General features: G+C 37.9%; 1 protein-coding gene across 1 annotated transcript; it reads left to right on the top strand.

Annotated features, from left to right (window-relative positions):
- Window positions 1-16,739: 16,739 nt before the first annotated feature.
- LOC108574741 (meiotic recombination protein W68) lies at window positions 16,740-18,772 on the top strand. The gene is made up of 4 exons (XM_017937372.1): window positions 16,740-16,834; window positions 16,945-17,378; window positions 17,482-17,839; window positions 18,472-18,772. Exons 1-4 carry the CDS (start codon window positions 16,740-16,742, stop codon window positions 18,770-18,772), a joined length of 1,188 nt encoding a protein of 395 aa, XP_017792861.1.
- The last annotated feature ends 2,917 nt before the right edge of the window (window positions 18,773-21,689 follow it).

Raw genomic sequence — 21,689 nt, 5'->3', positions numbered from 1 at the left:
CGTGTTCGTGGCGTCGGAAAATTCGTTCACGAGTGCAAAAATATCTATATAATATATAGAATAGAACGTCTATCCTTTTGCAGAGTTATTCTCTGGAAACCTGTGGAAAATATAGTCTACTATGAGTTGTAGATACCACTTCTCCTTCTCGCGAATTCATCCCCTTAAAATTTTGTGATAATTTAAATTTAGCGTATTATTATGTAATGGTAAACATTGCGTAATAATCAATGAAGGCCCCAGTGAATTTTAAAATATTCGCTGCAACGAAAGAATAGTTTCCTATCTAATAAAATTTGGAGAAATTGTTTTTTCAAATAAGATATGGAAGGATTTTGTAATCATTCTTAATTTCTGTAACTTTTGTCTCTAATTTCTGAGAGTAGGGGAAACCCTGTCAAAACTGGATACATTGGTAAAACCGGGACCAACTATTATCTTTGAAATGGTTTCAAATATTCCCGCGTCAATGCAGCCATCAATTGACGGTGTTTGTTTATTTGTTTATATTCCAAAGTTATGATACTTTTTGTGTTTGGATGTACTCTGAACTAATTTTCACCGAATTATAAACTTACTTTTTGGTATGAATTATGCTATTTGTCATGTATTAAAGTATGAATATATAAAAGGATTTCTCTCAATTCGTCATGGCGGTATCAGTAATCTGTAATATTTAAAAAATTACATACTGGGGAAAAACCAGACGGGGTAAATTCGGATACCCGGTTTGACCCAGATGTGCGCATGTTACAAACGCATTAACATTATTAAAACAGCATTCCAGATAGATATTTCTTGATTGTGTTTTCTTATTCATACTGCGTCGTAATATTTTAATTTAAGCTCATTTTTAGACTCCAACAACATGCCTCGTAATTACAATAGAACCATAACACGGCAATCTTGGTGCATCTAGATCGAACGAAGATTGGATGCAGTGTATAATTTGCTCTAGGTGGGCCCGTGAAAGCTGCACTGATTGGGGATGTAAAGAATTGGATAAATTCGAATATTATAGATGTTAAGGGCAATATTGAATACTGTATCCGGTTTTACCCAGGTCTCGGGGTAAAACCGTACATTCCCACCTCTTCCTAAAATTGTTATTTTCTGGGTTTCTTTCTTGTGAAAATTTTATGTAAGCTACTGTTTAAAGGCAATATTGCTTTAATAAACTACATTTTTAATTTTTTTTTTTAATTATATTGATTTCAGAGTGATGCTAGTTTATCCTTAAGGTCTCGGTTTTACCCCAGTCTCTCCAACTTTTGAGAAATTTAAGAGCTTCCTTTCCAACCCTCTAGGTAAATGTCACTGGACGTATTTCCTAGTGTGTCAGTGAAAATGGGCAATTTTAAGCTCAAATATATGGTCAGAGAAAAGAATTAAGTTGTCATCAGAAAATAATCAATGTCAGTGCAGGATCACTTGATAGTCGGTACCTATCGCGTCGTTTTCTTGACTGGAAATGCGAAAATTCCGAGCAGGACCTTTAATAATCTTGGATTCGATGAAACGTGGTTTGCACATTTGTGCTCGTATCCGTCTCCGCGATTTACGATAATTGGCCATTCGCCGGTTTTATAGGCAAGTATTACTAGGTGACCGAACCAACGACGCCTCAGGTCATGATTTTACTGCGGGTTAATTGATTTTTTTCAAATATAATCGCCGCTCATTCTCGCCTCGCGCTAACTCTGGTACAGGAACATGTTCACGCGTATACGCCAAACTATCGTATGGTAAAAATAGTCAAGGATGTCATAAAAACCGCGTGCACATTGGCGAAGGCTAACCAGCGCGTATTCAACGTGATCCTTTTGCTTTTCTTTCGTCGTTCGCGCTTCTTTCGGCCCCTTCTTGCGCGGAATCCTTCTTACGATGAGCCTTTCCTCCTCGATACTTCATCGTGATGCGTGGAAACTTGGAAAGGCATGACGAAAGTTGTAGAAATTGTAACTGAATAACCCTGAAGAATAACTGGTGGAAATAATTGAAGAAACCAAAAGTAGAAGCAATTTAGGAAATGAGCGAGGAATGTTTCGGGAATAAAAGTTGAGGAGCTGCGAGAAATGAGCGACAAGAATTAGTGATCTCGAAGTTGAAAATGTTTTAAGGAAGAAGTGGTAATACAAGTATCGAAGTTGAGGAGGTTCTACAGAAAAAAGTATCAAAGTTGAGAAGGTTCGGCAGAAAATAGTATCAAAGTTGAGAATGTTCTGTGTATAAAAGTACGAAAGTTGTGGAGGTTCCGCAGAAAAACATTGAAACTTTTCGATTAAATGTTCCAAAGTTTCAGTAATAAAGTCTCAACAGAATCTTGCTATCCGTAATCAAGAAATTTGTTTAACCCGAAGTGGTCTGAAAAACGACGATCAGAAATGTAGAATTAACCCTTCTTTTTGGAAAAAGAGAAGGCACCAGCTGTTCCCTGGTAATTAAACGTCAGTTTAACGTCCGCGCCTCACCTGTGCTCCTTAGGGGGTCACAGGTATATTTATAACCGGACACCTTGGTCGCGTGGACCACACAAAACAACGTTCTTCTGGCTCAACACGCACTTGTCTTTCGGTGTCGTGGGATCGATCGAGCTGGGCTAGAATTAACGAGACGAGGGAAAACGATAAAGAGGCGGAGAAACTTGTCCCGTGGATGGAAAAACGCCCGATTATCTTCGCAATCCGTGGTACACGCGAGATAAACGCCGCTCAGGAGAGCCAAGGACGCGTGCACGTCCTTCGGCTTGGTAATTTATCGACAGGTCCTTAAGACGGAACAACGCGACACTGTGCAGCTTCTCCTGGTATCCAGAAAAGTTTATTACCATTTTTTCGAGGGCAGTTAATTTGGTGAAATTATTAACTGAGGATGACCAGTTAACTCGTCATTGGTTCATCAATACTCAGACAACTTTTTTAGAAATATCTTTAGCACCCTTAGACGTCCATGCAATTGTCCCATCTAATTCTCTCAAGACTTCGATGTACCTTAGTATTCTATTTAGATTGAGTTTACAGTGGAAGCCGCTAGATATCCTTTAATACATACTGTCTCTATAAGTCTCTCCTAATTGTAACTTAACTATTAAGCTTCTTTCAATACTCTGCTTAAGCCCATTCTAAAAAGGAAAAGTACCATTACCATTTAGTTCTATTTCAATCTTAGATCCACGAAACATTTCTCCATCCCTTTTCATCAAAACACACACACACAACCCGTTCGGAAAATCCCTTCTTTCATTCCCCAGATCTGATCACCTTTCGCCAAAATCTTAACGCGTTTCCCTCGAATCTTAATTGCGATCAGACATGCCGCAACACTCGAAAAACAGGCTTTTGTCCAGGCATCAAGCCCCTGACTCTGCCATTCACGTTGATTCCCCTAAAAGGATTTTCATTGCTCGCGAAAAGGGTTTCCCTTTGTGACACGCTTACGGGACGTTACACAACTGCAACGAACGACCAACGATCGTCTCTACATTGTACAATGCTCGTGTTGCGCGCATCGATATTCACGTCGCCGTGTGCCCTTCCCTTCGTCGATGTATCCAAAGGCGCGTGCTCCTCGTCCAGGTGATGCCAGACTGGTTGTCTGCTGCTCGTCCATCCGTTTTCCTTCGCCTGTGCCTCTCCTCTCTTCCCCTCTTCCGTTTCTGGAAGCCGTTTTTCCTGCACGCCCACGGGAACATATGTTTACGAACAATAAGCCCCGTGGAACGAGTACGCTCTCGAAAAACCAACAAACAGAAAGGCATCGCGCCTCCGCGATTCGACAGACACTGGTCGAGCTGATTTATATTGAAAGTCGCTGTCCTACGGATGCGATTCGGTTTCTTTTGATTCGAAATCTCGACTGCGGGACTCCTGCTGTTGCCCGTTGTTGTTGTGTTTCGATGGGTTTGGGTAAATTGGATGTGTAGGATTTAGGGGTTGATAACTCTATACTGGGTAGGATCCTGTGACGCATTTTCTCTGGCTTTAAATTCATTTTATTTCGTGGAATTTGTGGAAGGGAATAAGTTTCTTTCGGTAGTTTAGAATTTATATGCGGATAAGTTCCAATATGAATTCTTTATTCGGGTAATTCGAATAATCGAAGTGTTTGAATTTCGGATTGCGTCGAATATTCCGTACATTTCGCACATCGAATAGGTTCGACAGTCACAGTTTCTGGAGATACCTACTGTGTATTACGGAAATCGTGAGGTTCGATTATCGCAGTGTCGCGAAGGGCTATCCACGAAAATCTTGCAGGTTTATCAGCGACCGTTTGCCTCTTATCGAGGCGTAGATGATCCTCAGGGTCAGCCAATAGCTTTTCATTCCTCACAGTTAATCCCCTCTTAAGCCACGATAAAGACAGCCCTTAAGGATCAAGGGTTTCTAGCTTCAACACTTAATTATTGCAACCCCAAATTGTCCGTCGCTAAGTAGCGCTTAGTCTCTGTTCCTCCCCTTACGCATCATGAAACGAGCAGACGTCGGAATTTAACCACAATCTTCACGTAATCCTTCTATTTGTGACATTTATCGATCGTTTGCAAAATCAGATATTCTTCATGTTCCATGTGATAAAAATTCTTCGAATAATATCCTGTCGTTTCAATAACTATTTCAGGCAAAGGCTTTAAAATTCGATGTATCGAGTGTCCAATTAATTCTCTACTTTCCGCTGCATAAAATAATACAAAATAAATATTAAAATAATTCATATTTTGAAAATATAAATATTAAAATAATTTCAGCATATTTTCCCATTTTCGAGAATTCAAACGGTATAGGGAAGTAAAAGCTTGCTTGTGAGAATTCGAACGCTTAAATTTCCACGTGAAAATTCCGGAAATAAAATCTCGCAGGAAATTGAATAATTATTCAGGTGAGAGGTTTCGAGCGATTAATCACGAGGAAGGTATTGTAGCCGAATTCACGTTTCGAACAGGATGAAGCGAATTCGAAGGTGTAAAAATTATGGTGGCAGGATAATCGCGCGCAAACTGGTCCGCGGGGTGAAAGGTCGGCTCGATGAAATACCGTGGCAAGGATCGCGGGCCGGCAATCTGCCGATCGGAAGGCAGCGATCTAATCCGATTGGGCGTGGAACGAAGAGAAAAGAAGTAACAGAGAATGAAAGAGGAAAAGAAGGAAAAAGAGTTGGAGGTGGTAGTACGCGAGAAGAATCGCGCATCTCTTGTTGAGGACGCATCTGCTCGGCTCGGAATCGCGAAAAATTTGCGGAAAAAATCCAGCAGCTGCAAACCGCCCGTCACGCGACGCACGCCGAACAATTTTTAGACGCTGCAAAGTACAGCGTTACCAACTGGACGTTACACCTCTAGAGGAAGGACGGTCTTGAACATCTTCGCGTTCCCGCCATTCATTTCCTTTCCTTCTTTTTCTCAAGTGTACGCCAGGGATATTCAAAAAGTTTTGGTCCGCTGAATCTGAGGCAATTCTTAGATACAGTGGATATCGAGAACATTGTTTATAGGTATTATTAAAATAATGCTGATTAACCCTTATGTCAATACCCAAGTGCCCGCTTGAATACATTTTGTGAAAACTTTTCGCTTTCCAGCGAAAATTTGTTAACACGTTGACTGCCAACCACGAGATAACTCGTTTTTACAGTATAGCTTTTCGGTGGGATGCGCGTCTGTTAAAGGTTCATTACTAACAAAAAGGCGTCATAAAAAGGATTTATTTATTATTTTTTACAAGATTATCGAAATATTGAAAAATGAAAGTAAGTAAGACAATAAGAGACGCCCGATCACGAGATAATTCGAAAGCAGTATTTTGCAAAAAAAACCATTAAAATTAAAGTCATAATATAAAAATTAATACGTGCCTGTTTAATTGTATACAATAAATTGAAAAAAAAAAAAGGTTGGCGTCTGAAACAGATTTCTTCAAAATAGGCTTGGCAGTCAACGTGTTAAGGACCGTCTGGATCGTCGCGATTTGAACCTTTCAGAAGCGAAATATCTTTCCCATACTATTTTTTCGTCTGTAAACCAAAAGAATTTTCGAGTCGAAGTTCACATAGTCGTTTTCAATACTATGGGTAGATACCTGGGTGCCCACTTGTAGAAATATGAGGTATATCATCTGTTATTGAATAAATAAAAGTATTTATAGTACTATATATAATAATTACAGATGTCTAAACACTAGCCTAGAGCATAATAATTATTTATTCAAATGCACTTTTTACATTTGGTAATTGCTATCGTACGCTCGTCGCAGACAGGCTTTTGCACGCATTTGACATTTGGTCCATAATGTCAACGCCACTTTTGCACTTATTACAGTAAAGTCTAATGTCTGGTTTCTTCTTAGCGTTATTTGATACCTATTGCACATATCTGTGTGCATCGTGCTAAGTACTATCACTGCTTTACTCTCTTTCGGCACGTAAGAGCAAAGGGTTATTTTTTCGTGGAATCAAAATATCGTTGACAATTCGTCTCTCGTTCTGGAAGGAGCCGTTGCTCTAGGAATGTAGGCTTTGTTTTTCTTCAAAGTGTCAACAATTGTCAACTTCGAAGAAAGCCGATGTTTAGCTAGGGGTAAAGATGCTAAAAAGTTGTCCATGCAAATATGTCATCCGTAACCTTTATAATTTGCTGCAAGTTCTTTCACCACTCTTTCGCTCTGATTGGCGTCACGCGCATTTCCTCTTTTTCCAGTATAAATTAAACCATTTGGTGGTTAGGCATTTTTCGCAACACAAGTCCATCATATTTTTATGCCTTATGCACTTATGATCTTCTGACTTGCATCCTTTGTCGAGAGGTTCCACGAATACCATCGCGATCCAGACGGATAAATAACGCTCTTCGTGTGTTTATGAAATCGATATCGGTCGGGATTAAAATTAACGTCTGTTGACATATTTTGAAAACAAGTCTCAAATTTTCTTCCAGGCAACGATTAACGTGTACAAATTTGCAAGATTAAGATTTACCCGTGATCAAATGCGTTTATTAGACGAATTCTGGAAGTGGGCACCGGGTTAATTAAACCTGACAAGGGTTAAGAAAGTGAGTTATTGAAAATGAGCAACTTGTGAAATTATGTGTGGTAGGAATTTTTGGAAATTTGAGGTTCCATGAGGATTTCGAATAATTGGAATTATTTGATTATCCTTTAGAACTGTCCTTTAATATTCTTATAGGATAATGGACAATTTTTGAAAAATTTTATAGAGTCGCTGTACACGTAAGTCGCGGTATGGGTGTGTGTTCGTTGGAGATGCGTGAGAGCATGGAGTTGTGTGCGTGTGTGGTCCGATTTCATCAAGGCTCTCGAAGTTTGTTGACAGCCTTATGTATAAGGTCGTGAAATCGCGGTTCTTGACCATATAAGGCAGTCGAGGAAATCCGTGGAAAACAAATGAATCGCGATGTTATATCCGAGAGCGGAGCGATCGCGTGAATTCGAGAGCAGATCAGGCGCCGCGACGAAGAGATTGATCGGCCGTTGGTTATCCGCGTGCCGTTATGCTTAAAATCGCTCTTTACAATTTCTTTTCGAATTGTACCATGCGTTCAAAGTTGGAATTATTCGACAATTCTTCGTTGAAATCGTGATATGAATTGGACAACATTTACGTAGCGCCATTGAAGAAAATGCACGAAAGCTGGAAAGAAAACAGTTCGGGGCCTCTGTGAACGGAAAGACGGACACTGAAGGAGCCAGTGATTTTCGAGGAATAATTTATGAAGTGTCAAGGCTCCATCGAAGCCTCTGTAGGTATTCGAAAGAGATCAAAACACAAAAACTTCTTTCACGTTGTACGAAGAATTCTTTCAATTTTCTTTCATTGAACATTTCTTACACTTACGCAAATGTTTCACGAAACTCATTACGCGAATATCATTACAGTTCCTCGATTGTAACATTTAAAGATGAAAGAAATAATCGTCAGATAAATTTTAAAACACAGAAACGGAATTAAAGGAAAATCGTGAATATTTATTATCAGCCATGCACACGGATAGAAATTCAATGTTCCTTGTAGCAATTCAGTTTTGCTTATAGAAGATCGGTGTTTCTCGTAAAGGTTTAGTGGTCTTCATGGAAATTTAGCATTCCTCACAGAAATTCAGTTTTCCTTATAGAAGTGAAGTTTTCCTTATCCACTCTAAATAAGTCATATCAAACGCGTGAGACAAATTTTTTGTTACAAAACCGAGCACGAGTATACTTCTATGGTCACACATTTTTTAACCCTTTACTATCGAATTCGACGCTCATTATCTTCCTTTTGGCAAACTCGATAAACATACTAAAAATAAAAAAGAAGGAGAGAAAGGAAAATACGTTATACACGAAGTTTCTTAGCTTGACGTGACATATGTACAATTCAGTGACACGTGTCTGTGTCGTTGTAAATAATTCACGAAGGTATTTTATAAAACGCGCCGATCGCTTTATCGCGATGATCGTCGCCGACGACGAATCGGCCGAGCAATTTGAAAGCATTGGAACGTAAACAAAGGACCGCAGCCAAGGCCTTCTTCGATCCTACGATTTACTCTTCATAAAACACCTCCGATATGTGTATCCCTTCTTTCCTCGTTTCTCTTTCTTTCTTATTTCGTGTACGTAGCAACGATTTGACAAGCTTCTCGAGCCAGACCCCCGGTTTCAAGCCGATCCCACAGATTTATGGCGCTTGTCAACGCGGACATGGATCAACGTGAACTCGCTCGCACCATTGAAACTGTCGATCGATTCACGTTTTGCCGGCAACGTAAGAAATTTATTCCCACTTTATCCCTCACGGATTTCATAAACTCACTCCGGTAATTTTTTCCTCGTTCACAAAAGCCGCTAAGCCAGATTATCTGGAAACAGTGGTTCCGAATGAATGGAGCTTTACTCGAATGAAAAACTCAACGTAATCAAATACTTTTTTCGCCATGAAAATCACTCAACCTGGAATTTCCGTTCAAACCTCGAGGAATTATTGTTTTAAACATTAAGGAATTTTTTTCTCCGCTTCGAAATAATAAACCATGCTGCAATATCCAATATTAACTTCTGAACAAATCACTGTCAAATTTGATCCATAAAAGTATCTCAAGTGATACTTTTTCAGCAACTCTCTCCTCCCCCAGAATCCTCAAATGTCCTCAACCCGAAGGATCTATATCGATATCACAATTACTAAAAAAAAAAAAGAGAGCAAGAAGAGCCGTTCGAATACCTCCAAGGAATTCGTCGAATCTGAAAAGCGAAGAAACGCCATGAATTCCCGAAGATCGCGAGAAGAGCGAGGTCGAGTCTTTTGATCGTCCAGCTTCAGTCGAAGGAACATTGCAAAAAGCGAGGGAGCGTTGTTTCGCGGGGACGCAACGCGCGTCTGCGCGTGTCCGAAACGTGAAATCCGCGTCAAAGATACCGCGTGGCTCGTTGAGATCTCTATCGAGGTAGAGCTGGCCGGTAAAAAGTGAGCGAGCAGGCGAGAACGATGTCGACCTTCTTCCCCCCTCAGAACAGAGATCAGAAGCGTGTCGGGAAATAACAGGTTGCTGGTTTCCATTTAATTGGCAGCCGATCGGACCAGTCGGTCTGGTATAACTGACCTACACTTAAGAAACCGGGCACGCCCGCGGTCTCCTCACTCCTCACTTCCTCTCTTCTTCACTCTAGAGGACTCTTCTGGATATCAGGATGCGTCCAAAAGTGGCGAGCACGATCAAGGCGACAGTTTCTACGGACTTTATTATAACAGTCACCGAATCTGCCCGAGGCATCAGTCGACGAACTCTCTTTCTTTGCGTTTCTTCTTTTCCTTCGTCTTTTTTTTTTAAATCTCTTTCCTTCATTGTTCCCTTTATTCCTCTTGGCCTATGTCTTCGTTCATCGTGTTACATTCTGTCCCGTGTGTCGCTTTAACGTTCCTCGTCGTTCCTTTTCCATCGAGCCTTCTGCTCCTTTTTCCATCAGGTTCGAGAGGAGATCCTTGAGAAAATATTTGACGCAGCTCTCGTTGCACGGCTAGCTGGAGGTCTTACTCTTGGTCCACGAGGTGATAGAGAGAGGAGAAAGAAAAGTAGAGTGGCTGGACTGTTATTAAGGATTCCTGGACTTAAAGGGAGCCGAAGACTGGTCGTTAAGTGATTATGCCCGAAAGATGAATCAAATTGCCGTGAATTATTCGTGTAACGCATCCAGGTTTATCGGGTGCAAACGCCTGGGCCATGAGCTTCCTTCATTGTGATTTCATTGAACGCGAAGCTGTGCTGCTTGATAATTTGCTATTCTGCTGCTTTTCTATTTGTGAAATTTTCATTTTTTCATTTTGTCTGCATTGGAAAAACATAGTTTATAAGTGGCAAATTATTCTTAACTTGTTCATTTTTTTTTCCCACTTCTAAATAATCAACAATAATATCCATCAAACACAATTCGATATTTTAAATTTACCTCCAATAGAAAATGATTAATTAATCCTGTTAGAGGCATACACTACATTCTACCTGTTGAAAATTCGTTGCTTCACGGTGCAATGGAATACTTTATTCAAAAATGAGGGATCTATTGCCCCTTAGTTTGAGGAATTTTTTTCAGGAGATATCAACGTGAAAGGAAGACACTTTACGTGTTAGAAATTATTCTCACGAATTTTTACGAAGGAATATCTTTTCTTTTAATATTTTTATTTTCATGTAGGGGGACAGTACCTTTTTTTCTAAAATTAAGTCAAGGAGGAGCCTAGCGAGCGAGGAAAGTTTGATCGTCGTTTAGAGTGACAGACTTTCCCAAGCTCACAACTCTCGTCAAGTGCTCCTCGACACACTCTTCCCAGTGTGCGAATACAGCGGTTGCTACAATAACCTCGCTCGATCCCCCAAAAACTGCGTTCGAGTACCTCTGATAAGTGCACTTGGGTTTTTCATCGAACAACCGATCTTCCGTGTGTGTCCTGGAAATTATGGAATTCGTAGATCGTGTGAGTCAAAAGTCGAGTTTTATTCAGCAGTGAACGTTGTACTTATTTCCCAAGAAAATCACCTTTTTGTTCCTACATCCATAATTGTAATTTAACGAAACAGTAAGTAATTTCGATGAACTTCTTTTCCTATCGATTACGCAAACCGAAGAGCACAAATTACACAACTCCAGTAGCAACGGGGTGTACCAGAAGAACTTCATTCCGTTACAAATTCGTGATCAATTTCCTCGCGTCAACGAACAACATTCTCGACAACAAAACCCTGCAGCGTACCTTTTTCCTTCTAGTTTTTTCTCCTCCTAGGCGTTTCTTTGCCCCGTGTACGCACGTTGAGCAACCCCTGCGTCTTCGGCTGTGCAACCCCCGACTGTTTGGACAAATTCGATGTTATCTGTTTCACCTTAACAGCGAGAGGAACCGCTTCCAAGCAGAGGCGACGTTGTAGATTCGATCTGAACGGAACAAACTCTGGTGCCGTCGACTGTTACAGCTTTCCACAAAAGATCGATCTGTCGATCTATCGATATTCCGCGATGTTTGGCCAGGTTTTTCAACGCCCCGATTTGTCGAAATATCGGTTTAGATTCATTGTTCTCTGTGGTTTTATTTCTTGCACCGGAAGTCAAAGACCACCCTCGGAGAATCGAAGAAACGTTAATCCTGGGTATTCCTTCTCTCAGAAAAATTCTCGTTCATTTTTATTTTCTTTTAACGTTTTCTGTACTGGAAGTCGTAGATCGTGTTTGAGGAATTCGAACATTCGTGTTGAATTCGAGAATTCGAATTCAGGAATTTGAAAAATTCGTCTTGATGAATTCAAGAATTTGAAAAATTCGTCTTCAGGAATTCGAGAATACGAACAATTCGCCTTCAGGAATTCGAGCAATTCGTCTTGACGAATTCAAGTATTTGAAAAATTCGCCTTCAGGAATTCGAGAATTCGAGCAATTCCTCTTGATGAATTCAAGAATTAGAAAAATTCGTCTTGAAGTTCGAAACAATTCCGAGAGTGGTTCATTTTCACGGAAAATTTTTTATATCCTACCTTCTAACTATTTATTTCATGTAAAAAATTGATGAATGAAACCTAACCTTTGATGAATGAGAGATAAATGAATCTGGAGATTTCGTTTCCTCCGAAGAAAGAAATTAATATTTTAAGACGATTGCTATTTATGGTTCACTCCATTCAATAAAAGCTGTCGAAGTAACCAGGCTGAAACTCGTGGCAGGTAGTGTATTTCGAGCTCCCCTAAATTTATTCGTCAACTACCTCCTCTTCTTCTATCTCTCTCTCTCTCTCTCTCTGTATCTTCGAGGCAGAAAAATATTCGGCCTCACCGCGATATTGTGCGTCGCCTGTGCACACGTGAACGCGAACATTTGACGGATTTGACAAATCGTCACCGCTTCTCTCCGTCGAATCGAACAGGTACGCACCTCGCTATTCTCGCCACTCAATCATGCGAGCGGGACATTTTGAATATGAGAAACCTTTCGATTCTCATTTTTCGAAATCTCCTAACACCGTGAAGGGATTACCTCTCTGTCACAGAGGCTTACACACGATTATTCCTTTTCCCCGAGAAATAACCATCGCATCGAATTACAAATGTTTCGCACCTTCGTGCCGGAAATGCACCAGATTCTCCGTCGAATTCGTTGACCCGAAAAATTCTACATAGCCAAATGGAGAAAAAGAAGATGAAAAAAAGAAAAAACGTTCACGTATTTTCGAAGCGTACCTACTATTATATATATATACTTACAGGAGATCTGTAAATCCGACGAATAAAGGCCGGTTCTATAAAAGGGATTATTTGTGATTTTTGTAATACTTGGAAGAATTCAGACGAGCGAATATTAAAGATTAGGCGGATCGAGCGATATTTTCGTGATCTTCTTCAATGGTCCAACCGATATTTTGAGGAGGACGCGGTCGTATATATACGGGCCATTTGAGGTCTCGAGTAGAACGAGCATTCTCAGGGGTGTGTTTCTCGAACGTACTCGTTGCACAATGTAACACTATCCCCCTACGGTGTATAGAGGAGCAGCCTTGGAGTGTCTTTAATGCGAAACCGAGCGGTGTTCTTGTATTATTTTGTCGTGAATAATCCCTTTATGCGTGGTAAAGAGGCCAGGCGCGGGCCTTCAAGACGAGATTTTCTACTTCTGCCCGTTTGCGCGCCAATTGGCTGGGGATAGACGCCGATTCGACAGCCTCCAGCGACCGCAATGTGTGCAATCATCGTTCGTGAACGTTGCCGGCTCTGTTCTACTTGACGTAACAAAGAAAGAATATAAGTGAAATAAAAGTATATGCAATTTACACTGCTCGCCAAAAAAATTGCAACACCTAGAAATTTGGGTTGCACAAATCTGGTAATCGCATTTGTTTTTCGGGCTACTCTGAGGAAAAAAGGACCTTTTTTAACAAATAATAAACATTTTAAACGAAACAAACAAAATTTTAATCCTCTTCCCTTTTTAATACCCCAAACAACGTATGTAAATTTCAAATTTGTGCGATTTGGTTTCTCAGGTGTTGCAATTTTTCTGGCGCCCAGTGTATAGTAATTCAAAAATTTTAATGGTAAATAAGTGAACATGAAACGAATTGTAATTGTACCTCTAATGATAAGGTAGATTATATGATAAAAAGGATAAAACAATGATAAAAATAATTAAACAGCAGCTAAGTCGAATGTTAACAATAAGTATTGCCGTGTGAAATTTTCTTTTTGCATTTCAAGGGAATATGAATGAGACGTGAGAAAAAGTGACATAATTTTTCGGTGAAATTGTGTCTACAGTCAATTTCTATAGGCGAACGGTTTCGCGAAAAAGTTTGTAACCACTCCAGTAATGCGAGTTAATGTACAGCTACTTATGACTAGTAATGAATGGCAATTTTTTGCGATATCACGCGAGCGGATCATAAATTTGGCGTTCATAAGCAAGGGGGCACAGGAATAATTGCGAAGGGGCGGTTTCACTGACCCTAAAATGTTTTGGCACGCGTCGCAAATGTCCACGGCCGCTCGTTAGTATTCATTGTCCCTTGGAGCGCTTGAGGTGTCCATGGAACATCCGTGGACCAAGGAAATTTATGTAACATCTGCGGTTGTGAGCAAATCCATTTTTTGTGCAACCAATTTTTACATTAGAAAAATATTAAGTCGGCACAATCTATGCAAGGTTGAACTTAACAGGACTAATTAAATCAGAGTAAATTCAATTTCCACATACGTTAACACATTATCAACCGAACGAATTGCAGTTGAATAATTATCTAAGATTGCTGAAAAGATTTCTAGAAAAATATGCAAAAAACTCCTGTGTTAAGAAAATTAATAACACACAAATAAACGATGGTTTCAACGAAATTTCTTCGAATAAAATATGAGCATAAAGTATCTTTCGTTGTGAATGGTAGAAAAGGTAAATCTCCCCAGTCGGTTAACAATGTGTTAAAAATGACTGCTCTTTATTGGGTCAGTATTTTAAAAAATTTTAATCAGCATTTTAAATAAATGGTCAGTATTTAAAGCAAAACATCAGTACGTAATACGTATAAGTGGCCAGTATTACATCGATTAATACAAAAACTGTCAGTATTTCCAATAAAATATTAGTAAACATAACGATTTGCCAGTATTTGAAATAGATGGTCAATGTGCATGATAAAATATCCTAATTTAAGCTAACCTAACTAAAAATTTAAATTTTATTGACTAAGACACAAGTTAATACCGACCAAATAAACAAAAGGCGATTTAATACTGACAATTAATTATTTATACCGACGAAAATATTCAGTTTTACTGATTATTTATTTAAAAAGAATTCTTACCATTGATTAAAAAAATATTGACCAAGTCAGTGATTAAAAGTAATCCTGGGATGAAAATAAAATTGGAAAATGATAGAAGGGTAGAATAATTACATTGTGAAACAATAAAGCATTCAAATCTGTACATTATCTATTACACGTGGCTACAATATGGTACTGAAGAGAAAGGTGGACACTCGATTTTTATTATTCAGCTAATACAAACGAAACAGTTTCATAATTCATCAAAGATACATTCGTAAATCAGAACAAGAACCTCGACAACTTTTCTTCACTCTTTGTTCAAGAATTTCTTCCTTAACCCTAGTTAGGGTTGTTTTTCACATCAGTTGAATTTTTCTATCTTGAAATTTTTTCAAAATCCTCAGATCGCTGAAATTTCATCGATTGGTATGTGAGGATAAGGAAAATTAAAAATTGATAAGGTTTAACGCATTATTTTTACAATCGCACAATCGTAAATTTTTACAATCAGAGTCTATCCATTTTTTCTCTAAAAATTTTTCAGATCTCACCAAATTAATTCACGGCGAAATGTAATTCTACGATCGAATAGGTTCGAATTAGTGAATTTTTCAATCCATCGAACCACTGAAATCTCATTGACGGATGTGAGGATAAGGCAAATTTAAAATTGACAACATTCAATGTATTGTCGTTAAAATTGTGAAATTAGCAGGATGAAAATTATTCAGATCTTACCCTTTTTTGTTTCTTTTTGAATTATTCAAATCTCACCGGACTAATTCAGGATTTAATGATGATTCTACGATCGAGTACAATCAAACGTGAATCCGTGACGCGGGCAGCCGCTGAATTTCGTTACAATCGAGCGTTTTGCAGGCACGGCCACTGTTTTGTGCAACACAATGAGGTCCTGAAGTGTCTTTAGTGCACTCGGTAGCGCGGCGTTCAATGGTCGCCGCTCACAAATGCGCAGCGGGGTGTCCAGCTCTCTCGAGATTCGCTACTCGATACGAGCGTCGTTCCCCAACCAGGAAAATCGTTGTCGATCGTCGAACAGTACCAGTTCACCATTCTGGATCAATACTTGTTCAGTCGTCGAACAACTTAATATGTTTATTGCTGTGAGAATGTTACGTTCGGATAGGTCGTATTTAGATTTTTATCGAGCCTCGTTGCCTTTTAAGCTCGCATCGAAACATGCCGGAGTTGTTGCTTCGAAAAACTGACTTTAGGTAGGCTCCACCCTCTTTACGTCCCTTTGGCTCCCATCAACTTCCTGTTTCGCGGATAATTCTTATTGCGTTTCGGCCGATGAAATGAAAGTTGATATTTGGTTACATTTTCTTTTTTCTTTTTTTTTTTTGAGAATTGTGATTTTCTTTTATTTTTTTGTGGTACAAGAACTGATAAAAAGGAAGTTTATCAGCGGTGAAATTTTTGTATCGATTTTGAGTGCTGGAATTTTTTGGTTTGCGCTTCTGTGACGTGTTGGAGGTTTCATCGTGACATTTCGTAATTTTGAGGTTGATAATATTTTTATCAAATTAATTTGCAATTTTGGAAAAATTGTTTCTTTTTTTGTCTGAATGACGTTGATAAAGAAGGTCTGTGAAATGGAGTCTTGGAAATATTCCTCGTGCCATCTGTGGTCGAAGAAATTGAGTACATTACACAGTGTGGCGTTTAAATATTATTTTAAAGTATTCCAGAAAGGAGTGAAATATCATAAATTTAAATTAAGTATCTCACATGAACGATATACAAAATCTGTCTGTGTTTTTCAAAAAGATTTTAGTATTTCTCTGTACTTTATTATTATGCAACGTCAGTTAATTAGAGATTAATTTTGAGATTCTTCTTGAAGATAAATTTGTTTAAAAATGAAATGAAATGTCTGTCATAAGTTAAATTATTTATTTCAGACAAATTGTTTGAAATGAATAAAAATATGAATAGAGAAGGGTTCAGATTTACCGACAGCCAACCAGCGGACGTCGAGGAAAAGAAAATCGATATACCTGTAGTAGATAATACAGAGTCGAGGTGAATATAAGATCAATATTTCGAACATTCTAATTGATTAATAAGATCGAAACGTTAAATTAAAAAGTCTCCTTCACAAAAATAAACGAATCAATTTTTATAAAATTTAGAACACAATTAGTAGCTCGAATCGAGAGCATAACTTTCTCCATAATTCAACAAATATGTTCCGGTCGATTGCCAAAAATTTCCTATTCTTCATCTCAAAATTACGCTTCAACGGGTACTCAAACAACCGAAGAAATTAATTTCGAATCGCAATTTCCTGAAGATTCTGAACAAATCACCGAAGAATCTGAACAACATGAGCGAAAAAGTGTAATCAGTTTTGCCAGGAAAAGGGGCAAAGACAAATTCGCTCTAATGATCACCGTAATGGCGGCAGCGCATCGTTTGCTAATTACAAACTCGAGTATCACGAGAAGGTCCCTTTATTACGACCTGAAAAAGGAGAAGACCTCGAATTTGGTGCCAGAACAGAGAAACCTGGATCAGGCTGTGAATCACGTTGCTAATTTACTTAATTGTGCCCCATGGGAGCTCAGTGAGTTCTTTTTTCTACCAAACAATATTCTAATTAAACGAAAAAAAATTCAATTTTCAATTAAAATTCTTCTTCGTATGCTAAACAAAAAATAATTATCCAGATTTGTTGCCAACGTCCAAAGGATTAGTAGCCGGAGAATTGATATTAACGTTAAACGACAATCGAATTATCGATTGTAAGGTGCCAGGAGGTGCTCTTATTCCCATGATCTCATCAAACGTAATTTCCGTTCGAGCCAGAGCCAAAATGGTGCTGATCGTCGAGAAGGATGCTGTCTTTCAGAAACTGTTGGAAAATGATTGCACCACTTCTTTGAATTCCATTATTGTGACGGGAAAGGGATATCCGGACGTGGCGACAAGAATGCTGGTCAAACTGCTGTCGGAGAAATTGGAGCTTCCGCTGTACGCGATTGTTGACGCTGATCCGTTTGGCGTGGACATCATGTGTGTTTATCGGTAAATTAAACGATCAGTCATAACATGACTGAAAATCAAGATTCCTCACTTTATGATTTTTTCGAGAAATTAAAAAACTTATTATTCTGCCGAAGCACCAAAGGAGATAGAAATAATTAAGCAAAAAATTTTCAGTATTTGCTAAAAGTCAGATATTTTGAGAAATTAAAAAGTTCAGTTTTCACGATGAAGATAACATTTTCTGCTAAAGAAGTATACGATTACACGAAAAATCTTCGGTATTTATTGAAAATCAGATATTCTGGGAAATTAAAAAATTTATCCTTCCTAGTAAAGACGATATTTTTCGTCAAAAGAATTACGAAAGGAGATAGGAATAATTGCACAAAAAATCTTCAGTGTTTATTAAAAATCAGATATTTTTGGAAAATTCCTCGTTGCAAAGAATATTTCTCTGTTCAAGAATTACCAAAAGATGTAGGAACAATTACAGAAAAGAATCTTCGACATTTATTAAACTCATATTTCCAAGTACCATTACACGTCAAAGCAATATTCGATAGAAAATCTCCGCTAAAAATTCAGCTCAAAAGAAGGGGAATAAAAGTAAGAAGAGGAAGAAGAAGGCAGAGGGGATAGAATAAAATTTCCTTCACGTTTTTCCGAAGCAGTTTCGGCTCAGCGACGTTATCCAGAGAGAGGGAGAGCCTTGCCTGTCCAAGTGTACGCTGGCTGGGAATACATCCGTCGGAATTGCTCGCACTTGGAGTGAATACCGTTCCCCTCACGGAATTCGATTTATCGAAATTGCTGGCCCTCGAATGCAGGCCTTACATGAGGGACGCTTTTCTCAGGGAGCTTCGAGTGTTGCGGACCGGAAAGGCGGAGATAGAAAGTGTTTCTTCCTTCTTGGGGAAATTCTTGGCCGCGACCTATCTACCTTGCAAGATCAAAGGAGACGATTACGTTTAATGCGGCGAAATGATACAGAACGATTCAATTCACGATAGAAGAAAATTGCATATCAATAGTGGACTATTTTCTACTTCGAAAGAAGAAAAGGAAAAGTAAAAAGTATTTTGCTACAGTAAGCAGTAAAATGTGGCGAGAATTGAAATTATAATTGAAGGGTTCCAAATTGTAAGCTGAATTTTTAGGAAAATTGAAATATTAACCCTTTGCACTCTACTGGCGCAGGTAATATATATCACAGCTCCTTTCAAGCCTCGTTTTCACGAATTTCACGAAGATTTCAAATTTTTTCACTTCGAAAGAAAATTCTTGATTTTCGAAAGATTGACTGCAAAGGTGAGAAGTGAGAAAATGCTCGGAGTGCAAAGGGCTAAGAGACATGTATTATATGTACTTAACTATTGTGCAATTATTGTTTGGGAAAATGAGAAACTAAGATTTTCGGCATTTATCGGTACGAAATAATTAGCAAAGTAAAAATTTTTATTTAAAAAAAATTCTTTTCTTCTTGTGTAGTGTTAACCCTAGTGCGGTCTTCGGGTCTTTTTCAACCCATTGTATTTTTAATATCTTTTGCTGTTATCAAGTTTATGTTTTCTTAACATTATATTAAAAGTTTATTGTGTAGGTTCATATGGCGTGCTGATAATAAAAATTGTTGCTCATAATTATAAAAAATAAATAAGAAATGTCATTGGGTCAAAAAAGACCCAAAGACCTTAAGTGTGTAGTCGAACAGAAGAACGCACCAGGGTTAAGATCGCTCTAATATCAACATTAATTATACTCTACGTCAGTGTACTTAGAATGTTGTAGTATGAAATCCTTCAATTGAAGAAATTGGAACGCCAATTTCAGAAAAATAAAATTGATAGTGTTTTAATATTACAAGTAATAAAAGTACCACTTGTAAATGAGAAATTAATTATTCTACAGGATTGTAAATTTTGTTGTACCTTGTTTATAAGAAAACCTTGCTTCATTTTGAGTTCTCATTTAATTATTCGTGAACGAATTTTTGGGCAAAACGTGTGTCGTACCTTTTTCGTGTTTAATGGTCGAACTTGAGGTTGGTTCACTACTTCTTCTTTGTAATTGTCGTTTTCTAGATCGATAAATTCAGGAATCTTTCTGAAAGATCCTATATAAATGACACTACTGTCTGACGATTGCTCTGATAAAACTCCTGACGCGTTGCTGATTCCTTTAACGGTAGTTTGTATACTTTTTGATCTCGTCGCGTAAATATGGTTATGTGACCTTCATTAGACGAATATCATTATGAACGTAATCCGAATAATTTCTTCATAATTTAACAAAACAATTTACCGGTAAGGAATCCGACGTCTCCTTCTTCGTCGTACATTTGAAGAAGGCTTTGGTTGCGAAGACATAATTTTCAATCTATGAGAACTCGACGATCTACGTGAAATATAACGATACTCTCTTTTCCTGAAAATTTTCTTGCCCTGATTTTTCCTTAAACGAGAAACTCGATGTCGATTCGAAGACGACAAAGAGTAAATATTATTTTTCACACTGGGTCTGAAGTTGTACATGTTTCGTTAGATTAAATAGTCCACATTCTCGACGCTATTTTCGCGCAATTGTCGAAGTTTTTCGCTCGGATTTCCGAATTTTGTCGATTATATTTTCGATTATTACGCGTTCCCAACGATGTACAGACACAGTTTATTTAATTTTGCAATGGAACATTATTTAAAGAACGAGCGTTTCGGAATAATAAATGGGTGTGGTGTGTAAGAGAAGAAACAAATGCTGTAAAACAATACTGGTATATTGTAACTTTTTGCAAAATACATTTTGTACAGTTATCTTATTATAAGTAATTTCATTTCTTCATTTTTCCCGATATTAAAGTCCTTTTCTGGACTTAAACTTAAATGGAAAGTTCCATTCGTAATTCACACAGAAAGAGACATTAATTTTTCAATTTTCAGTTAACCCCTTAACTTGCACGCTCGAGTTAATTCGAGCGCGCTAAACAGGCCAAACTGTGCACACTCGAGATAATTCGAGCGGCGTTGTATTTGATGCTGCTATAATTTTTCACACTCGAATATATTCGAGAATTGAAAATAACAATGTGAAAGCTAAGAAAAAGAATCGTGTTATTGATATTTATCATTTACATAGGATTGTAAGCTATAATACTTATTTATTCGAATTCGGCTCTTTTCTGCAATGTGGATCAAAATCCAAAATTAAACTAAAAATTTTGATTAATTTTGAATTTTTTTTATTTTTTTGCCAAAACAATGTTCTAAAGTTTGTTTTTTTTACATTAAAAAAATTGATTTTTTTTGGCCGGTTTTTTTCAAAAAAACTGTGCGTTAAGGGGTTAAACTTCTAAATAATCTACTGCATGCAATTGCTAATTCAAGGTGAAATTAATAAATTACGCTGTTTTGTTAAGTTAAAGCATGCAACAAATTTATTTAATACTTTCAATAATTGTAAACCAGCATCTCAATAATTATTCAACAAGAAACTAATTATTCTTCAATTAAAGTAGTTAAGAAAAAATCGAAAGAACTTTATTTCACTGTCTGAATAATTAGCATCGTTGAAGCAATTAAAAATTGACTACGTGTATCGATTTTAAGCTGCTTACTACATGCAATTATGCTCTAATTTACAATAACTATTAGTAAAAGCGAGAAATTCAAAGAATTCCTATTTTCAAAATTAACTAACCTGATAATACTTCATTTCCAATGAAAAACTGCGTGATTTCTAACGTTCCTCCCGTTGAAATACCGTTCAATTCAAAGTACGAAGTATGTGACAATGTTTTCAATCCTCGATAACAATTATTCGGAATAATTGTTGCTAAAGTGCTATCTTTGTCTATCTTTATACCTTTCCTTGTCTAAACTCATTGCTCTGGTGCTAT

Source organism: Habropoda laboriosa, unplaced genomic scaffold, assembly GCF_001263275.1.
Source record: "Habropoda laboriosa isolate 0110345459 unplaced genomic scaffold, ASM126327v1 scaffold225, whole genome shotgun sequence".
Lineage (NCBI taxonomy): Eukaryota > Metazoa > Arthropoda > Insecta > Hymenoptera > Apidae > Habropoda > Habropoda laboriosa.
The sequence above is the reverse complement of the archived record's forward strand: the minus strand, read 5'-3'. Positions and strand labels throughout refer to the sequence as shown.

Bases quoted from the DNA above. Each gene is read 5' to 3' on its own strand.
- LOC108574741 (XM_017937372.1), top strand. From the start codon at position 16,740: ATGAATAGAGAAGGGTTCAGATTTACCGACAGCCAACCAGCGGACGTC. The intron at 17,379-17,481 runs GTGAGTTCTTTT...ATAATTATCCAG, and splicing joins TTGTGCCCCATGGGAGCTCA to ATTTGTTGCCAACGTCCAAA. The intron at 17,840-18,471 runs GTAAATTAAACG...TTTCCGAAGCAG, and splicing joins GACATCATGTGTGTTTATCG to TTTCGGCTCAGCGACGTTAT.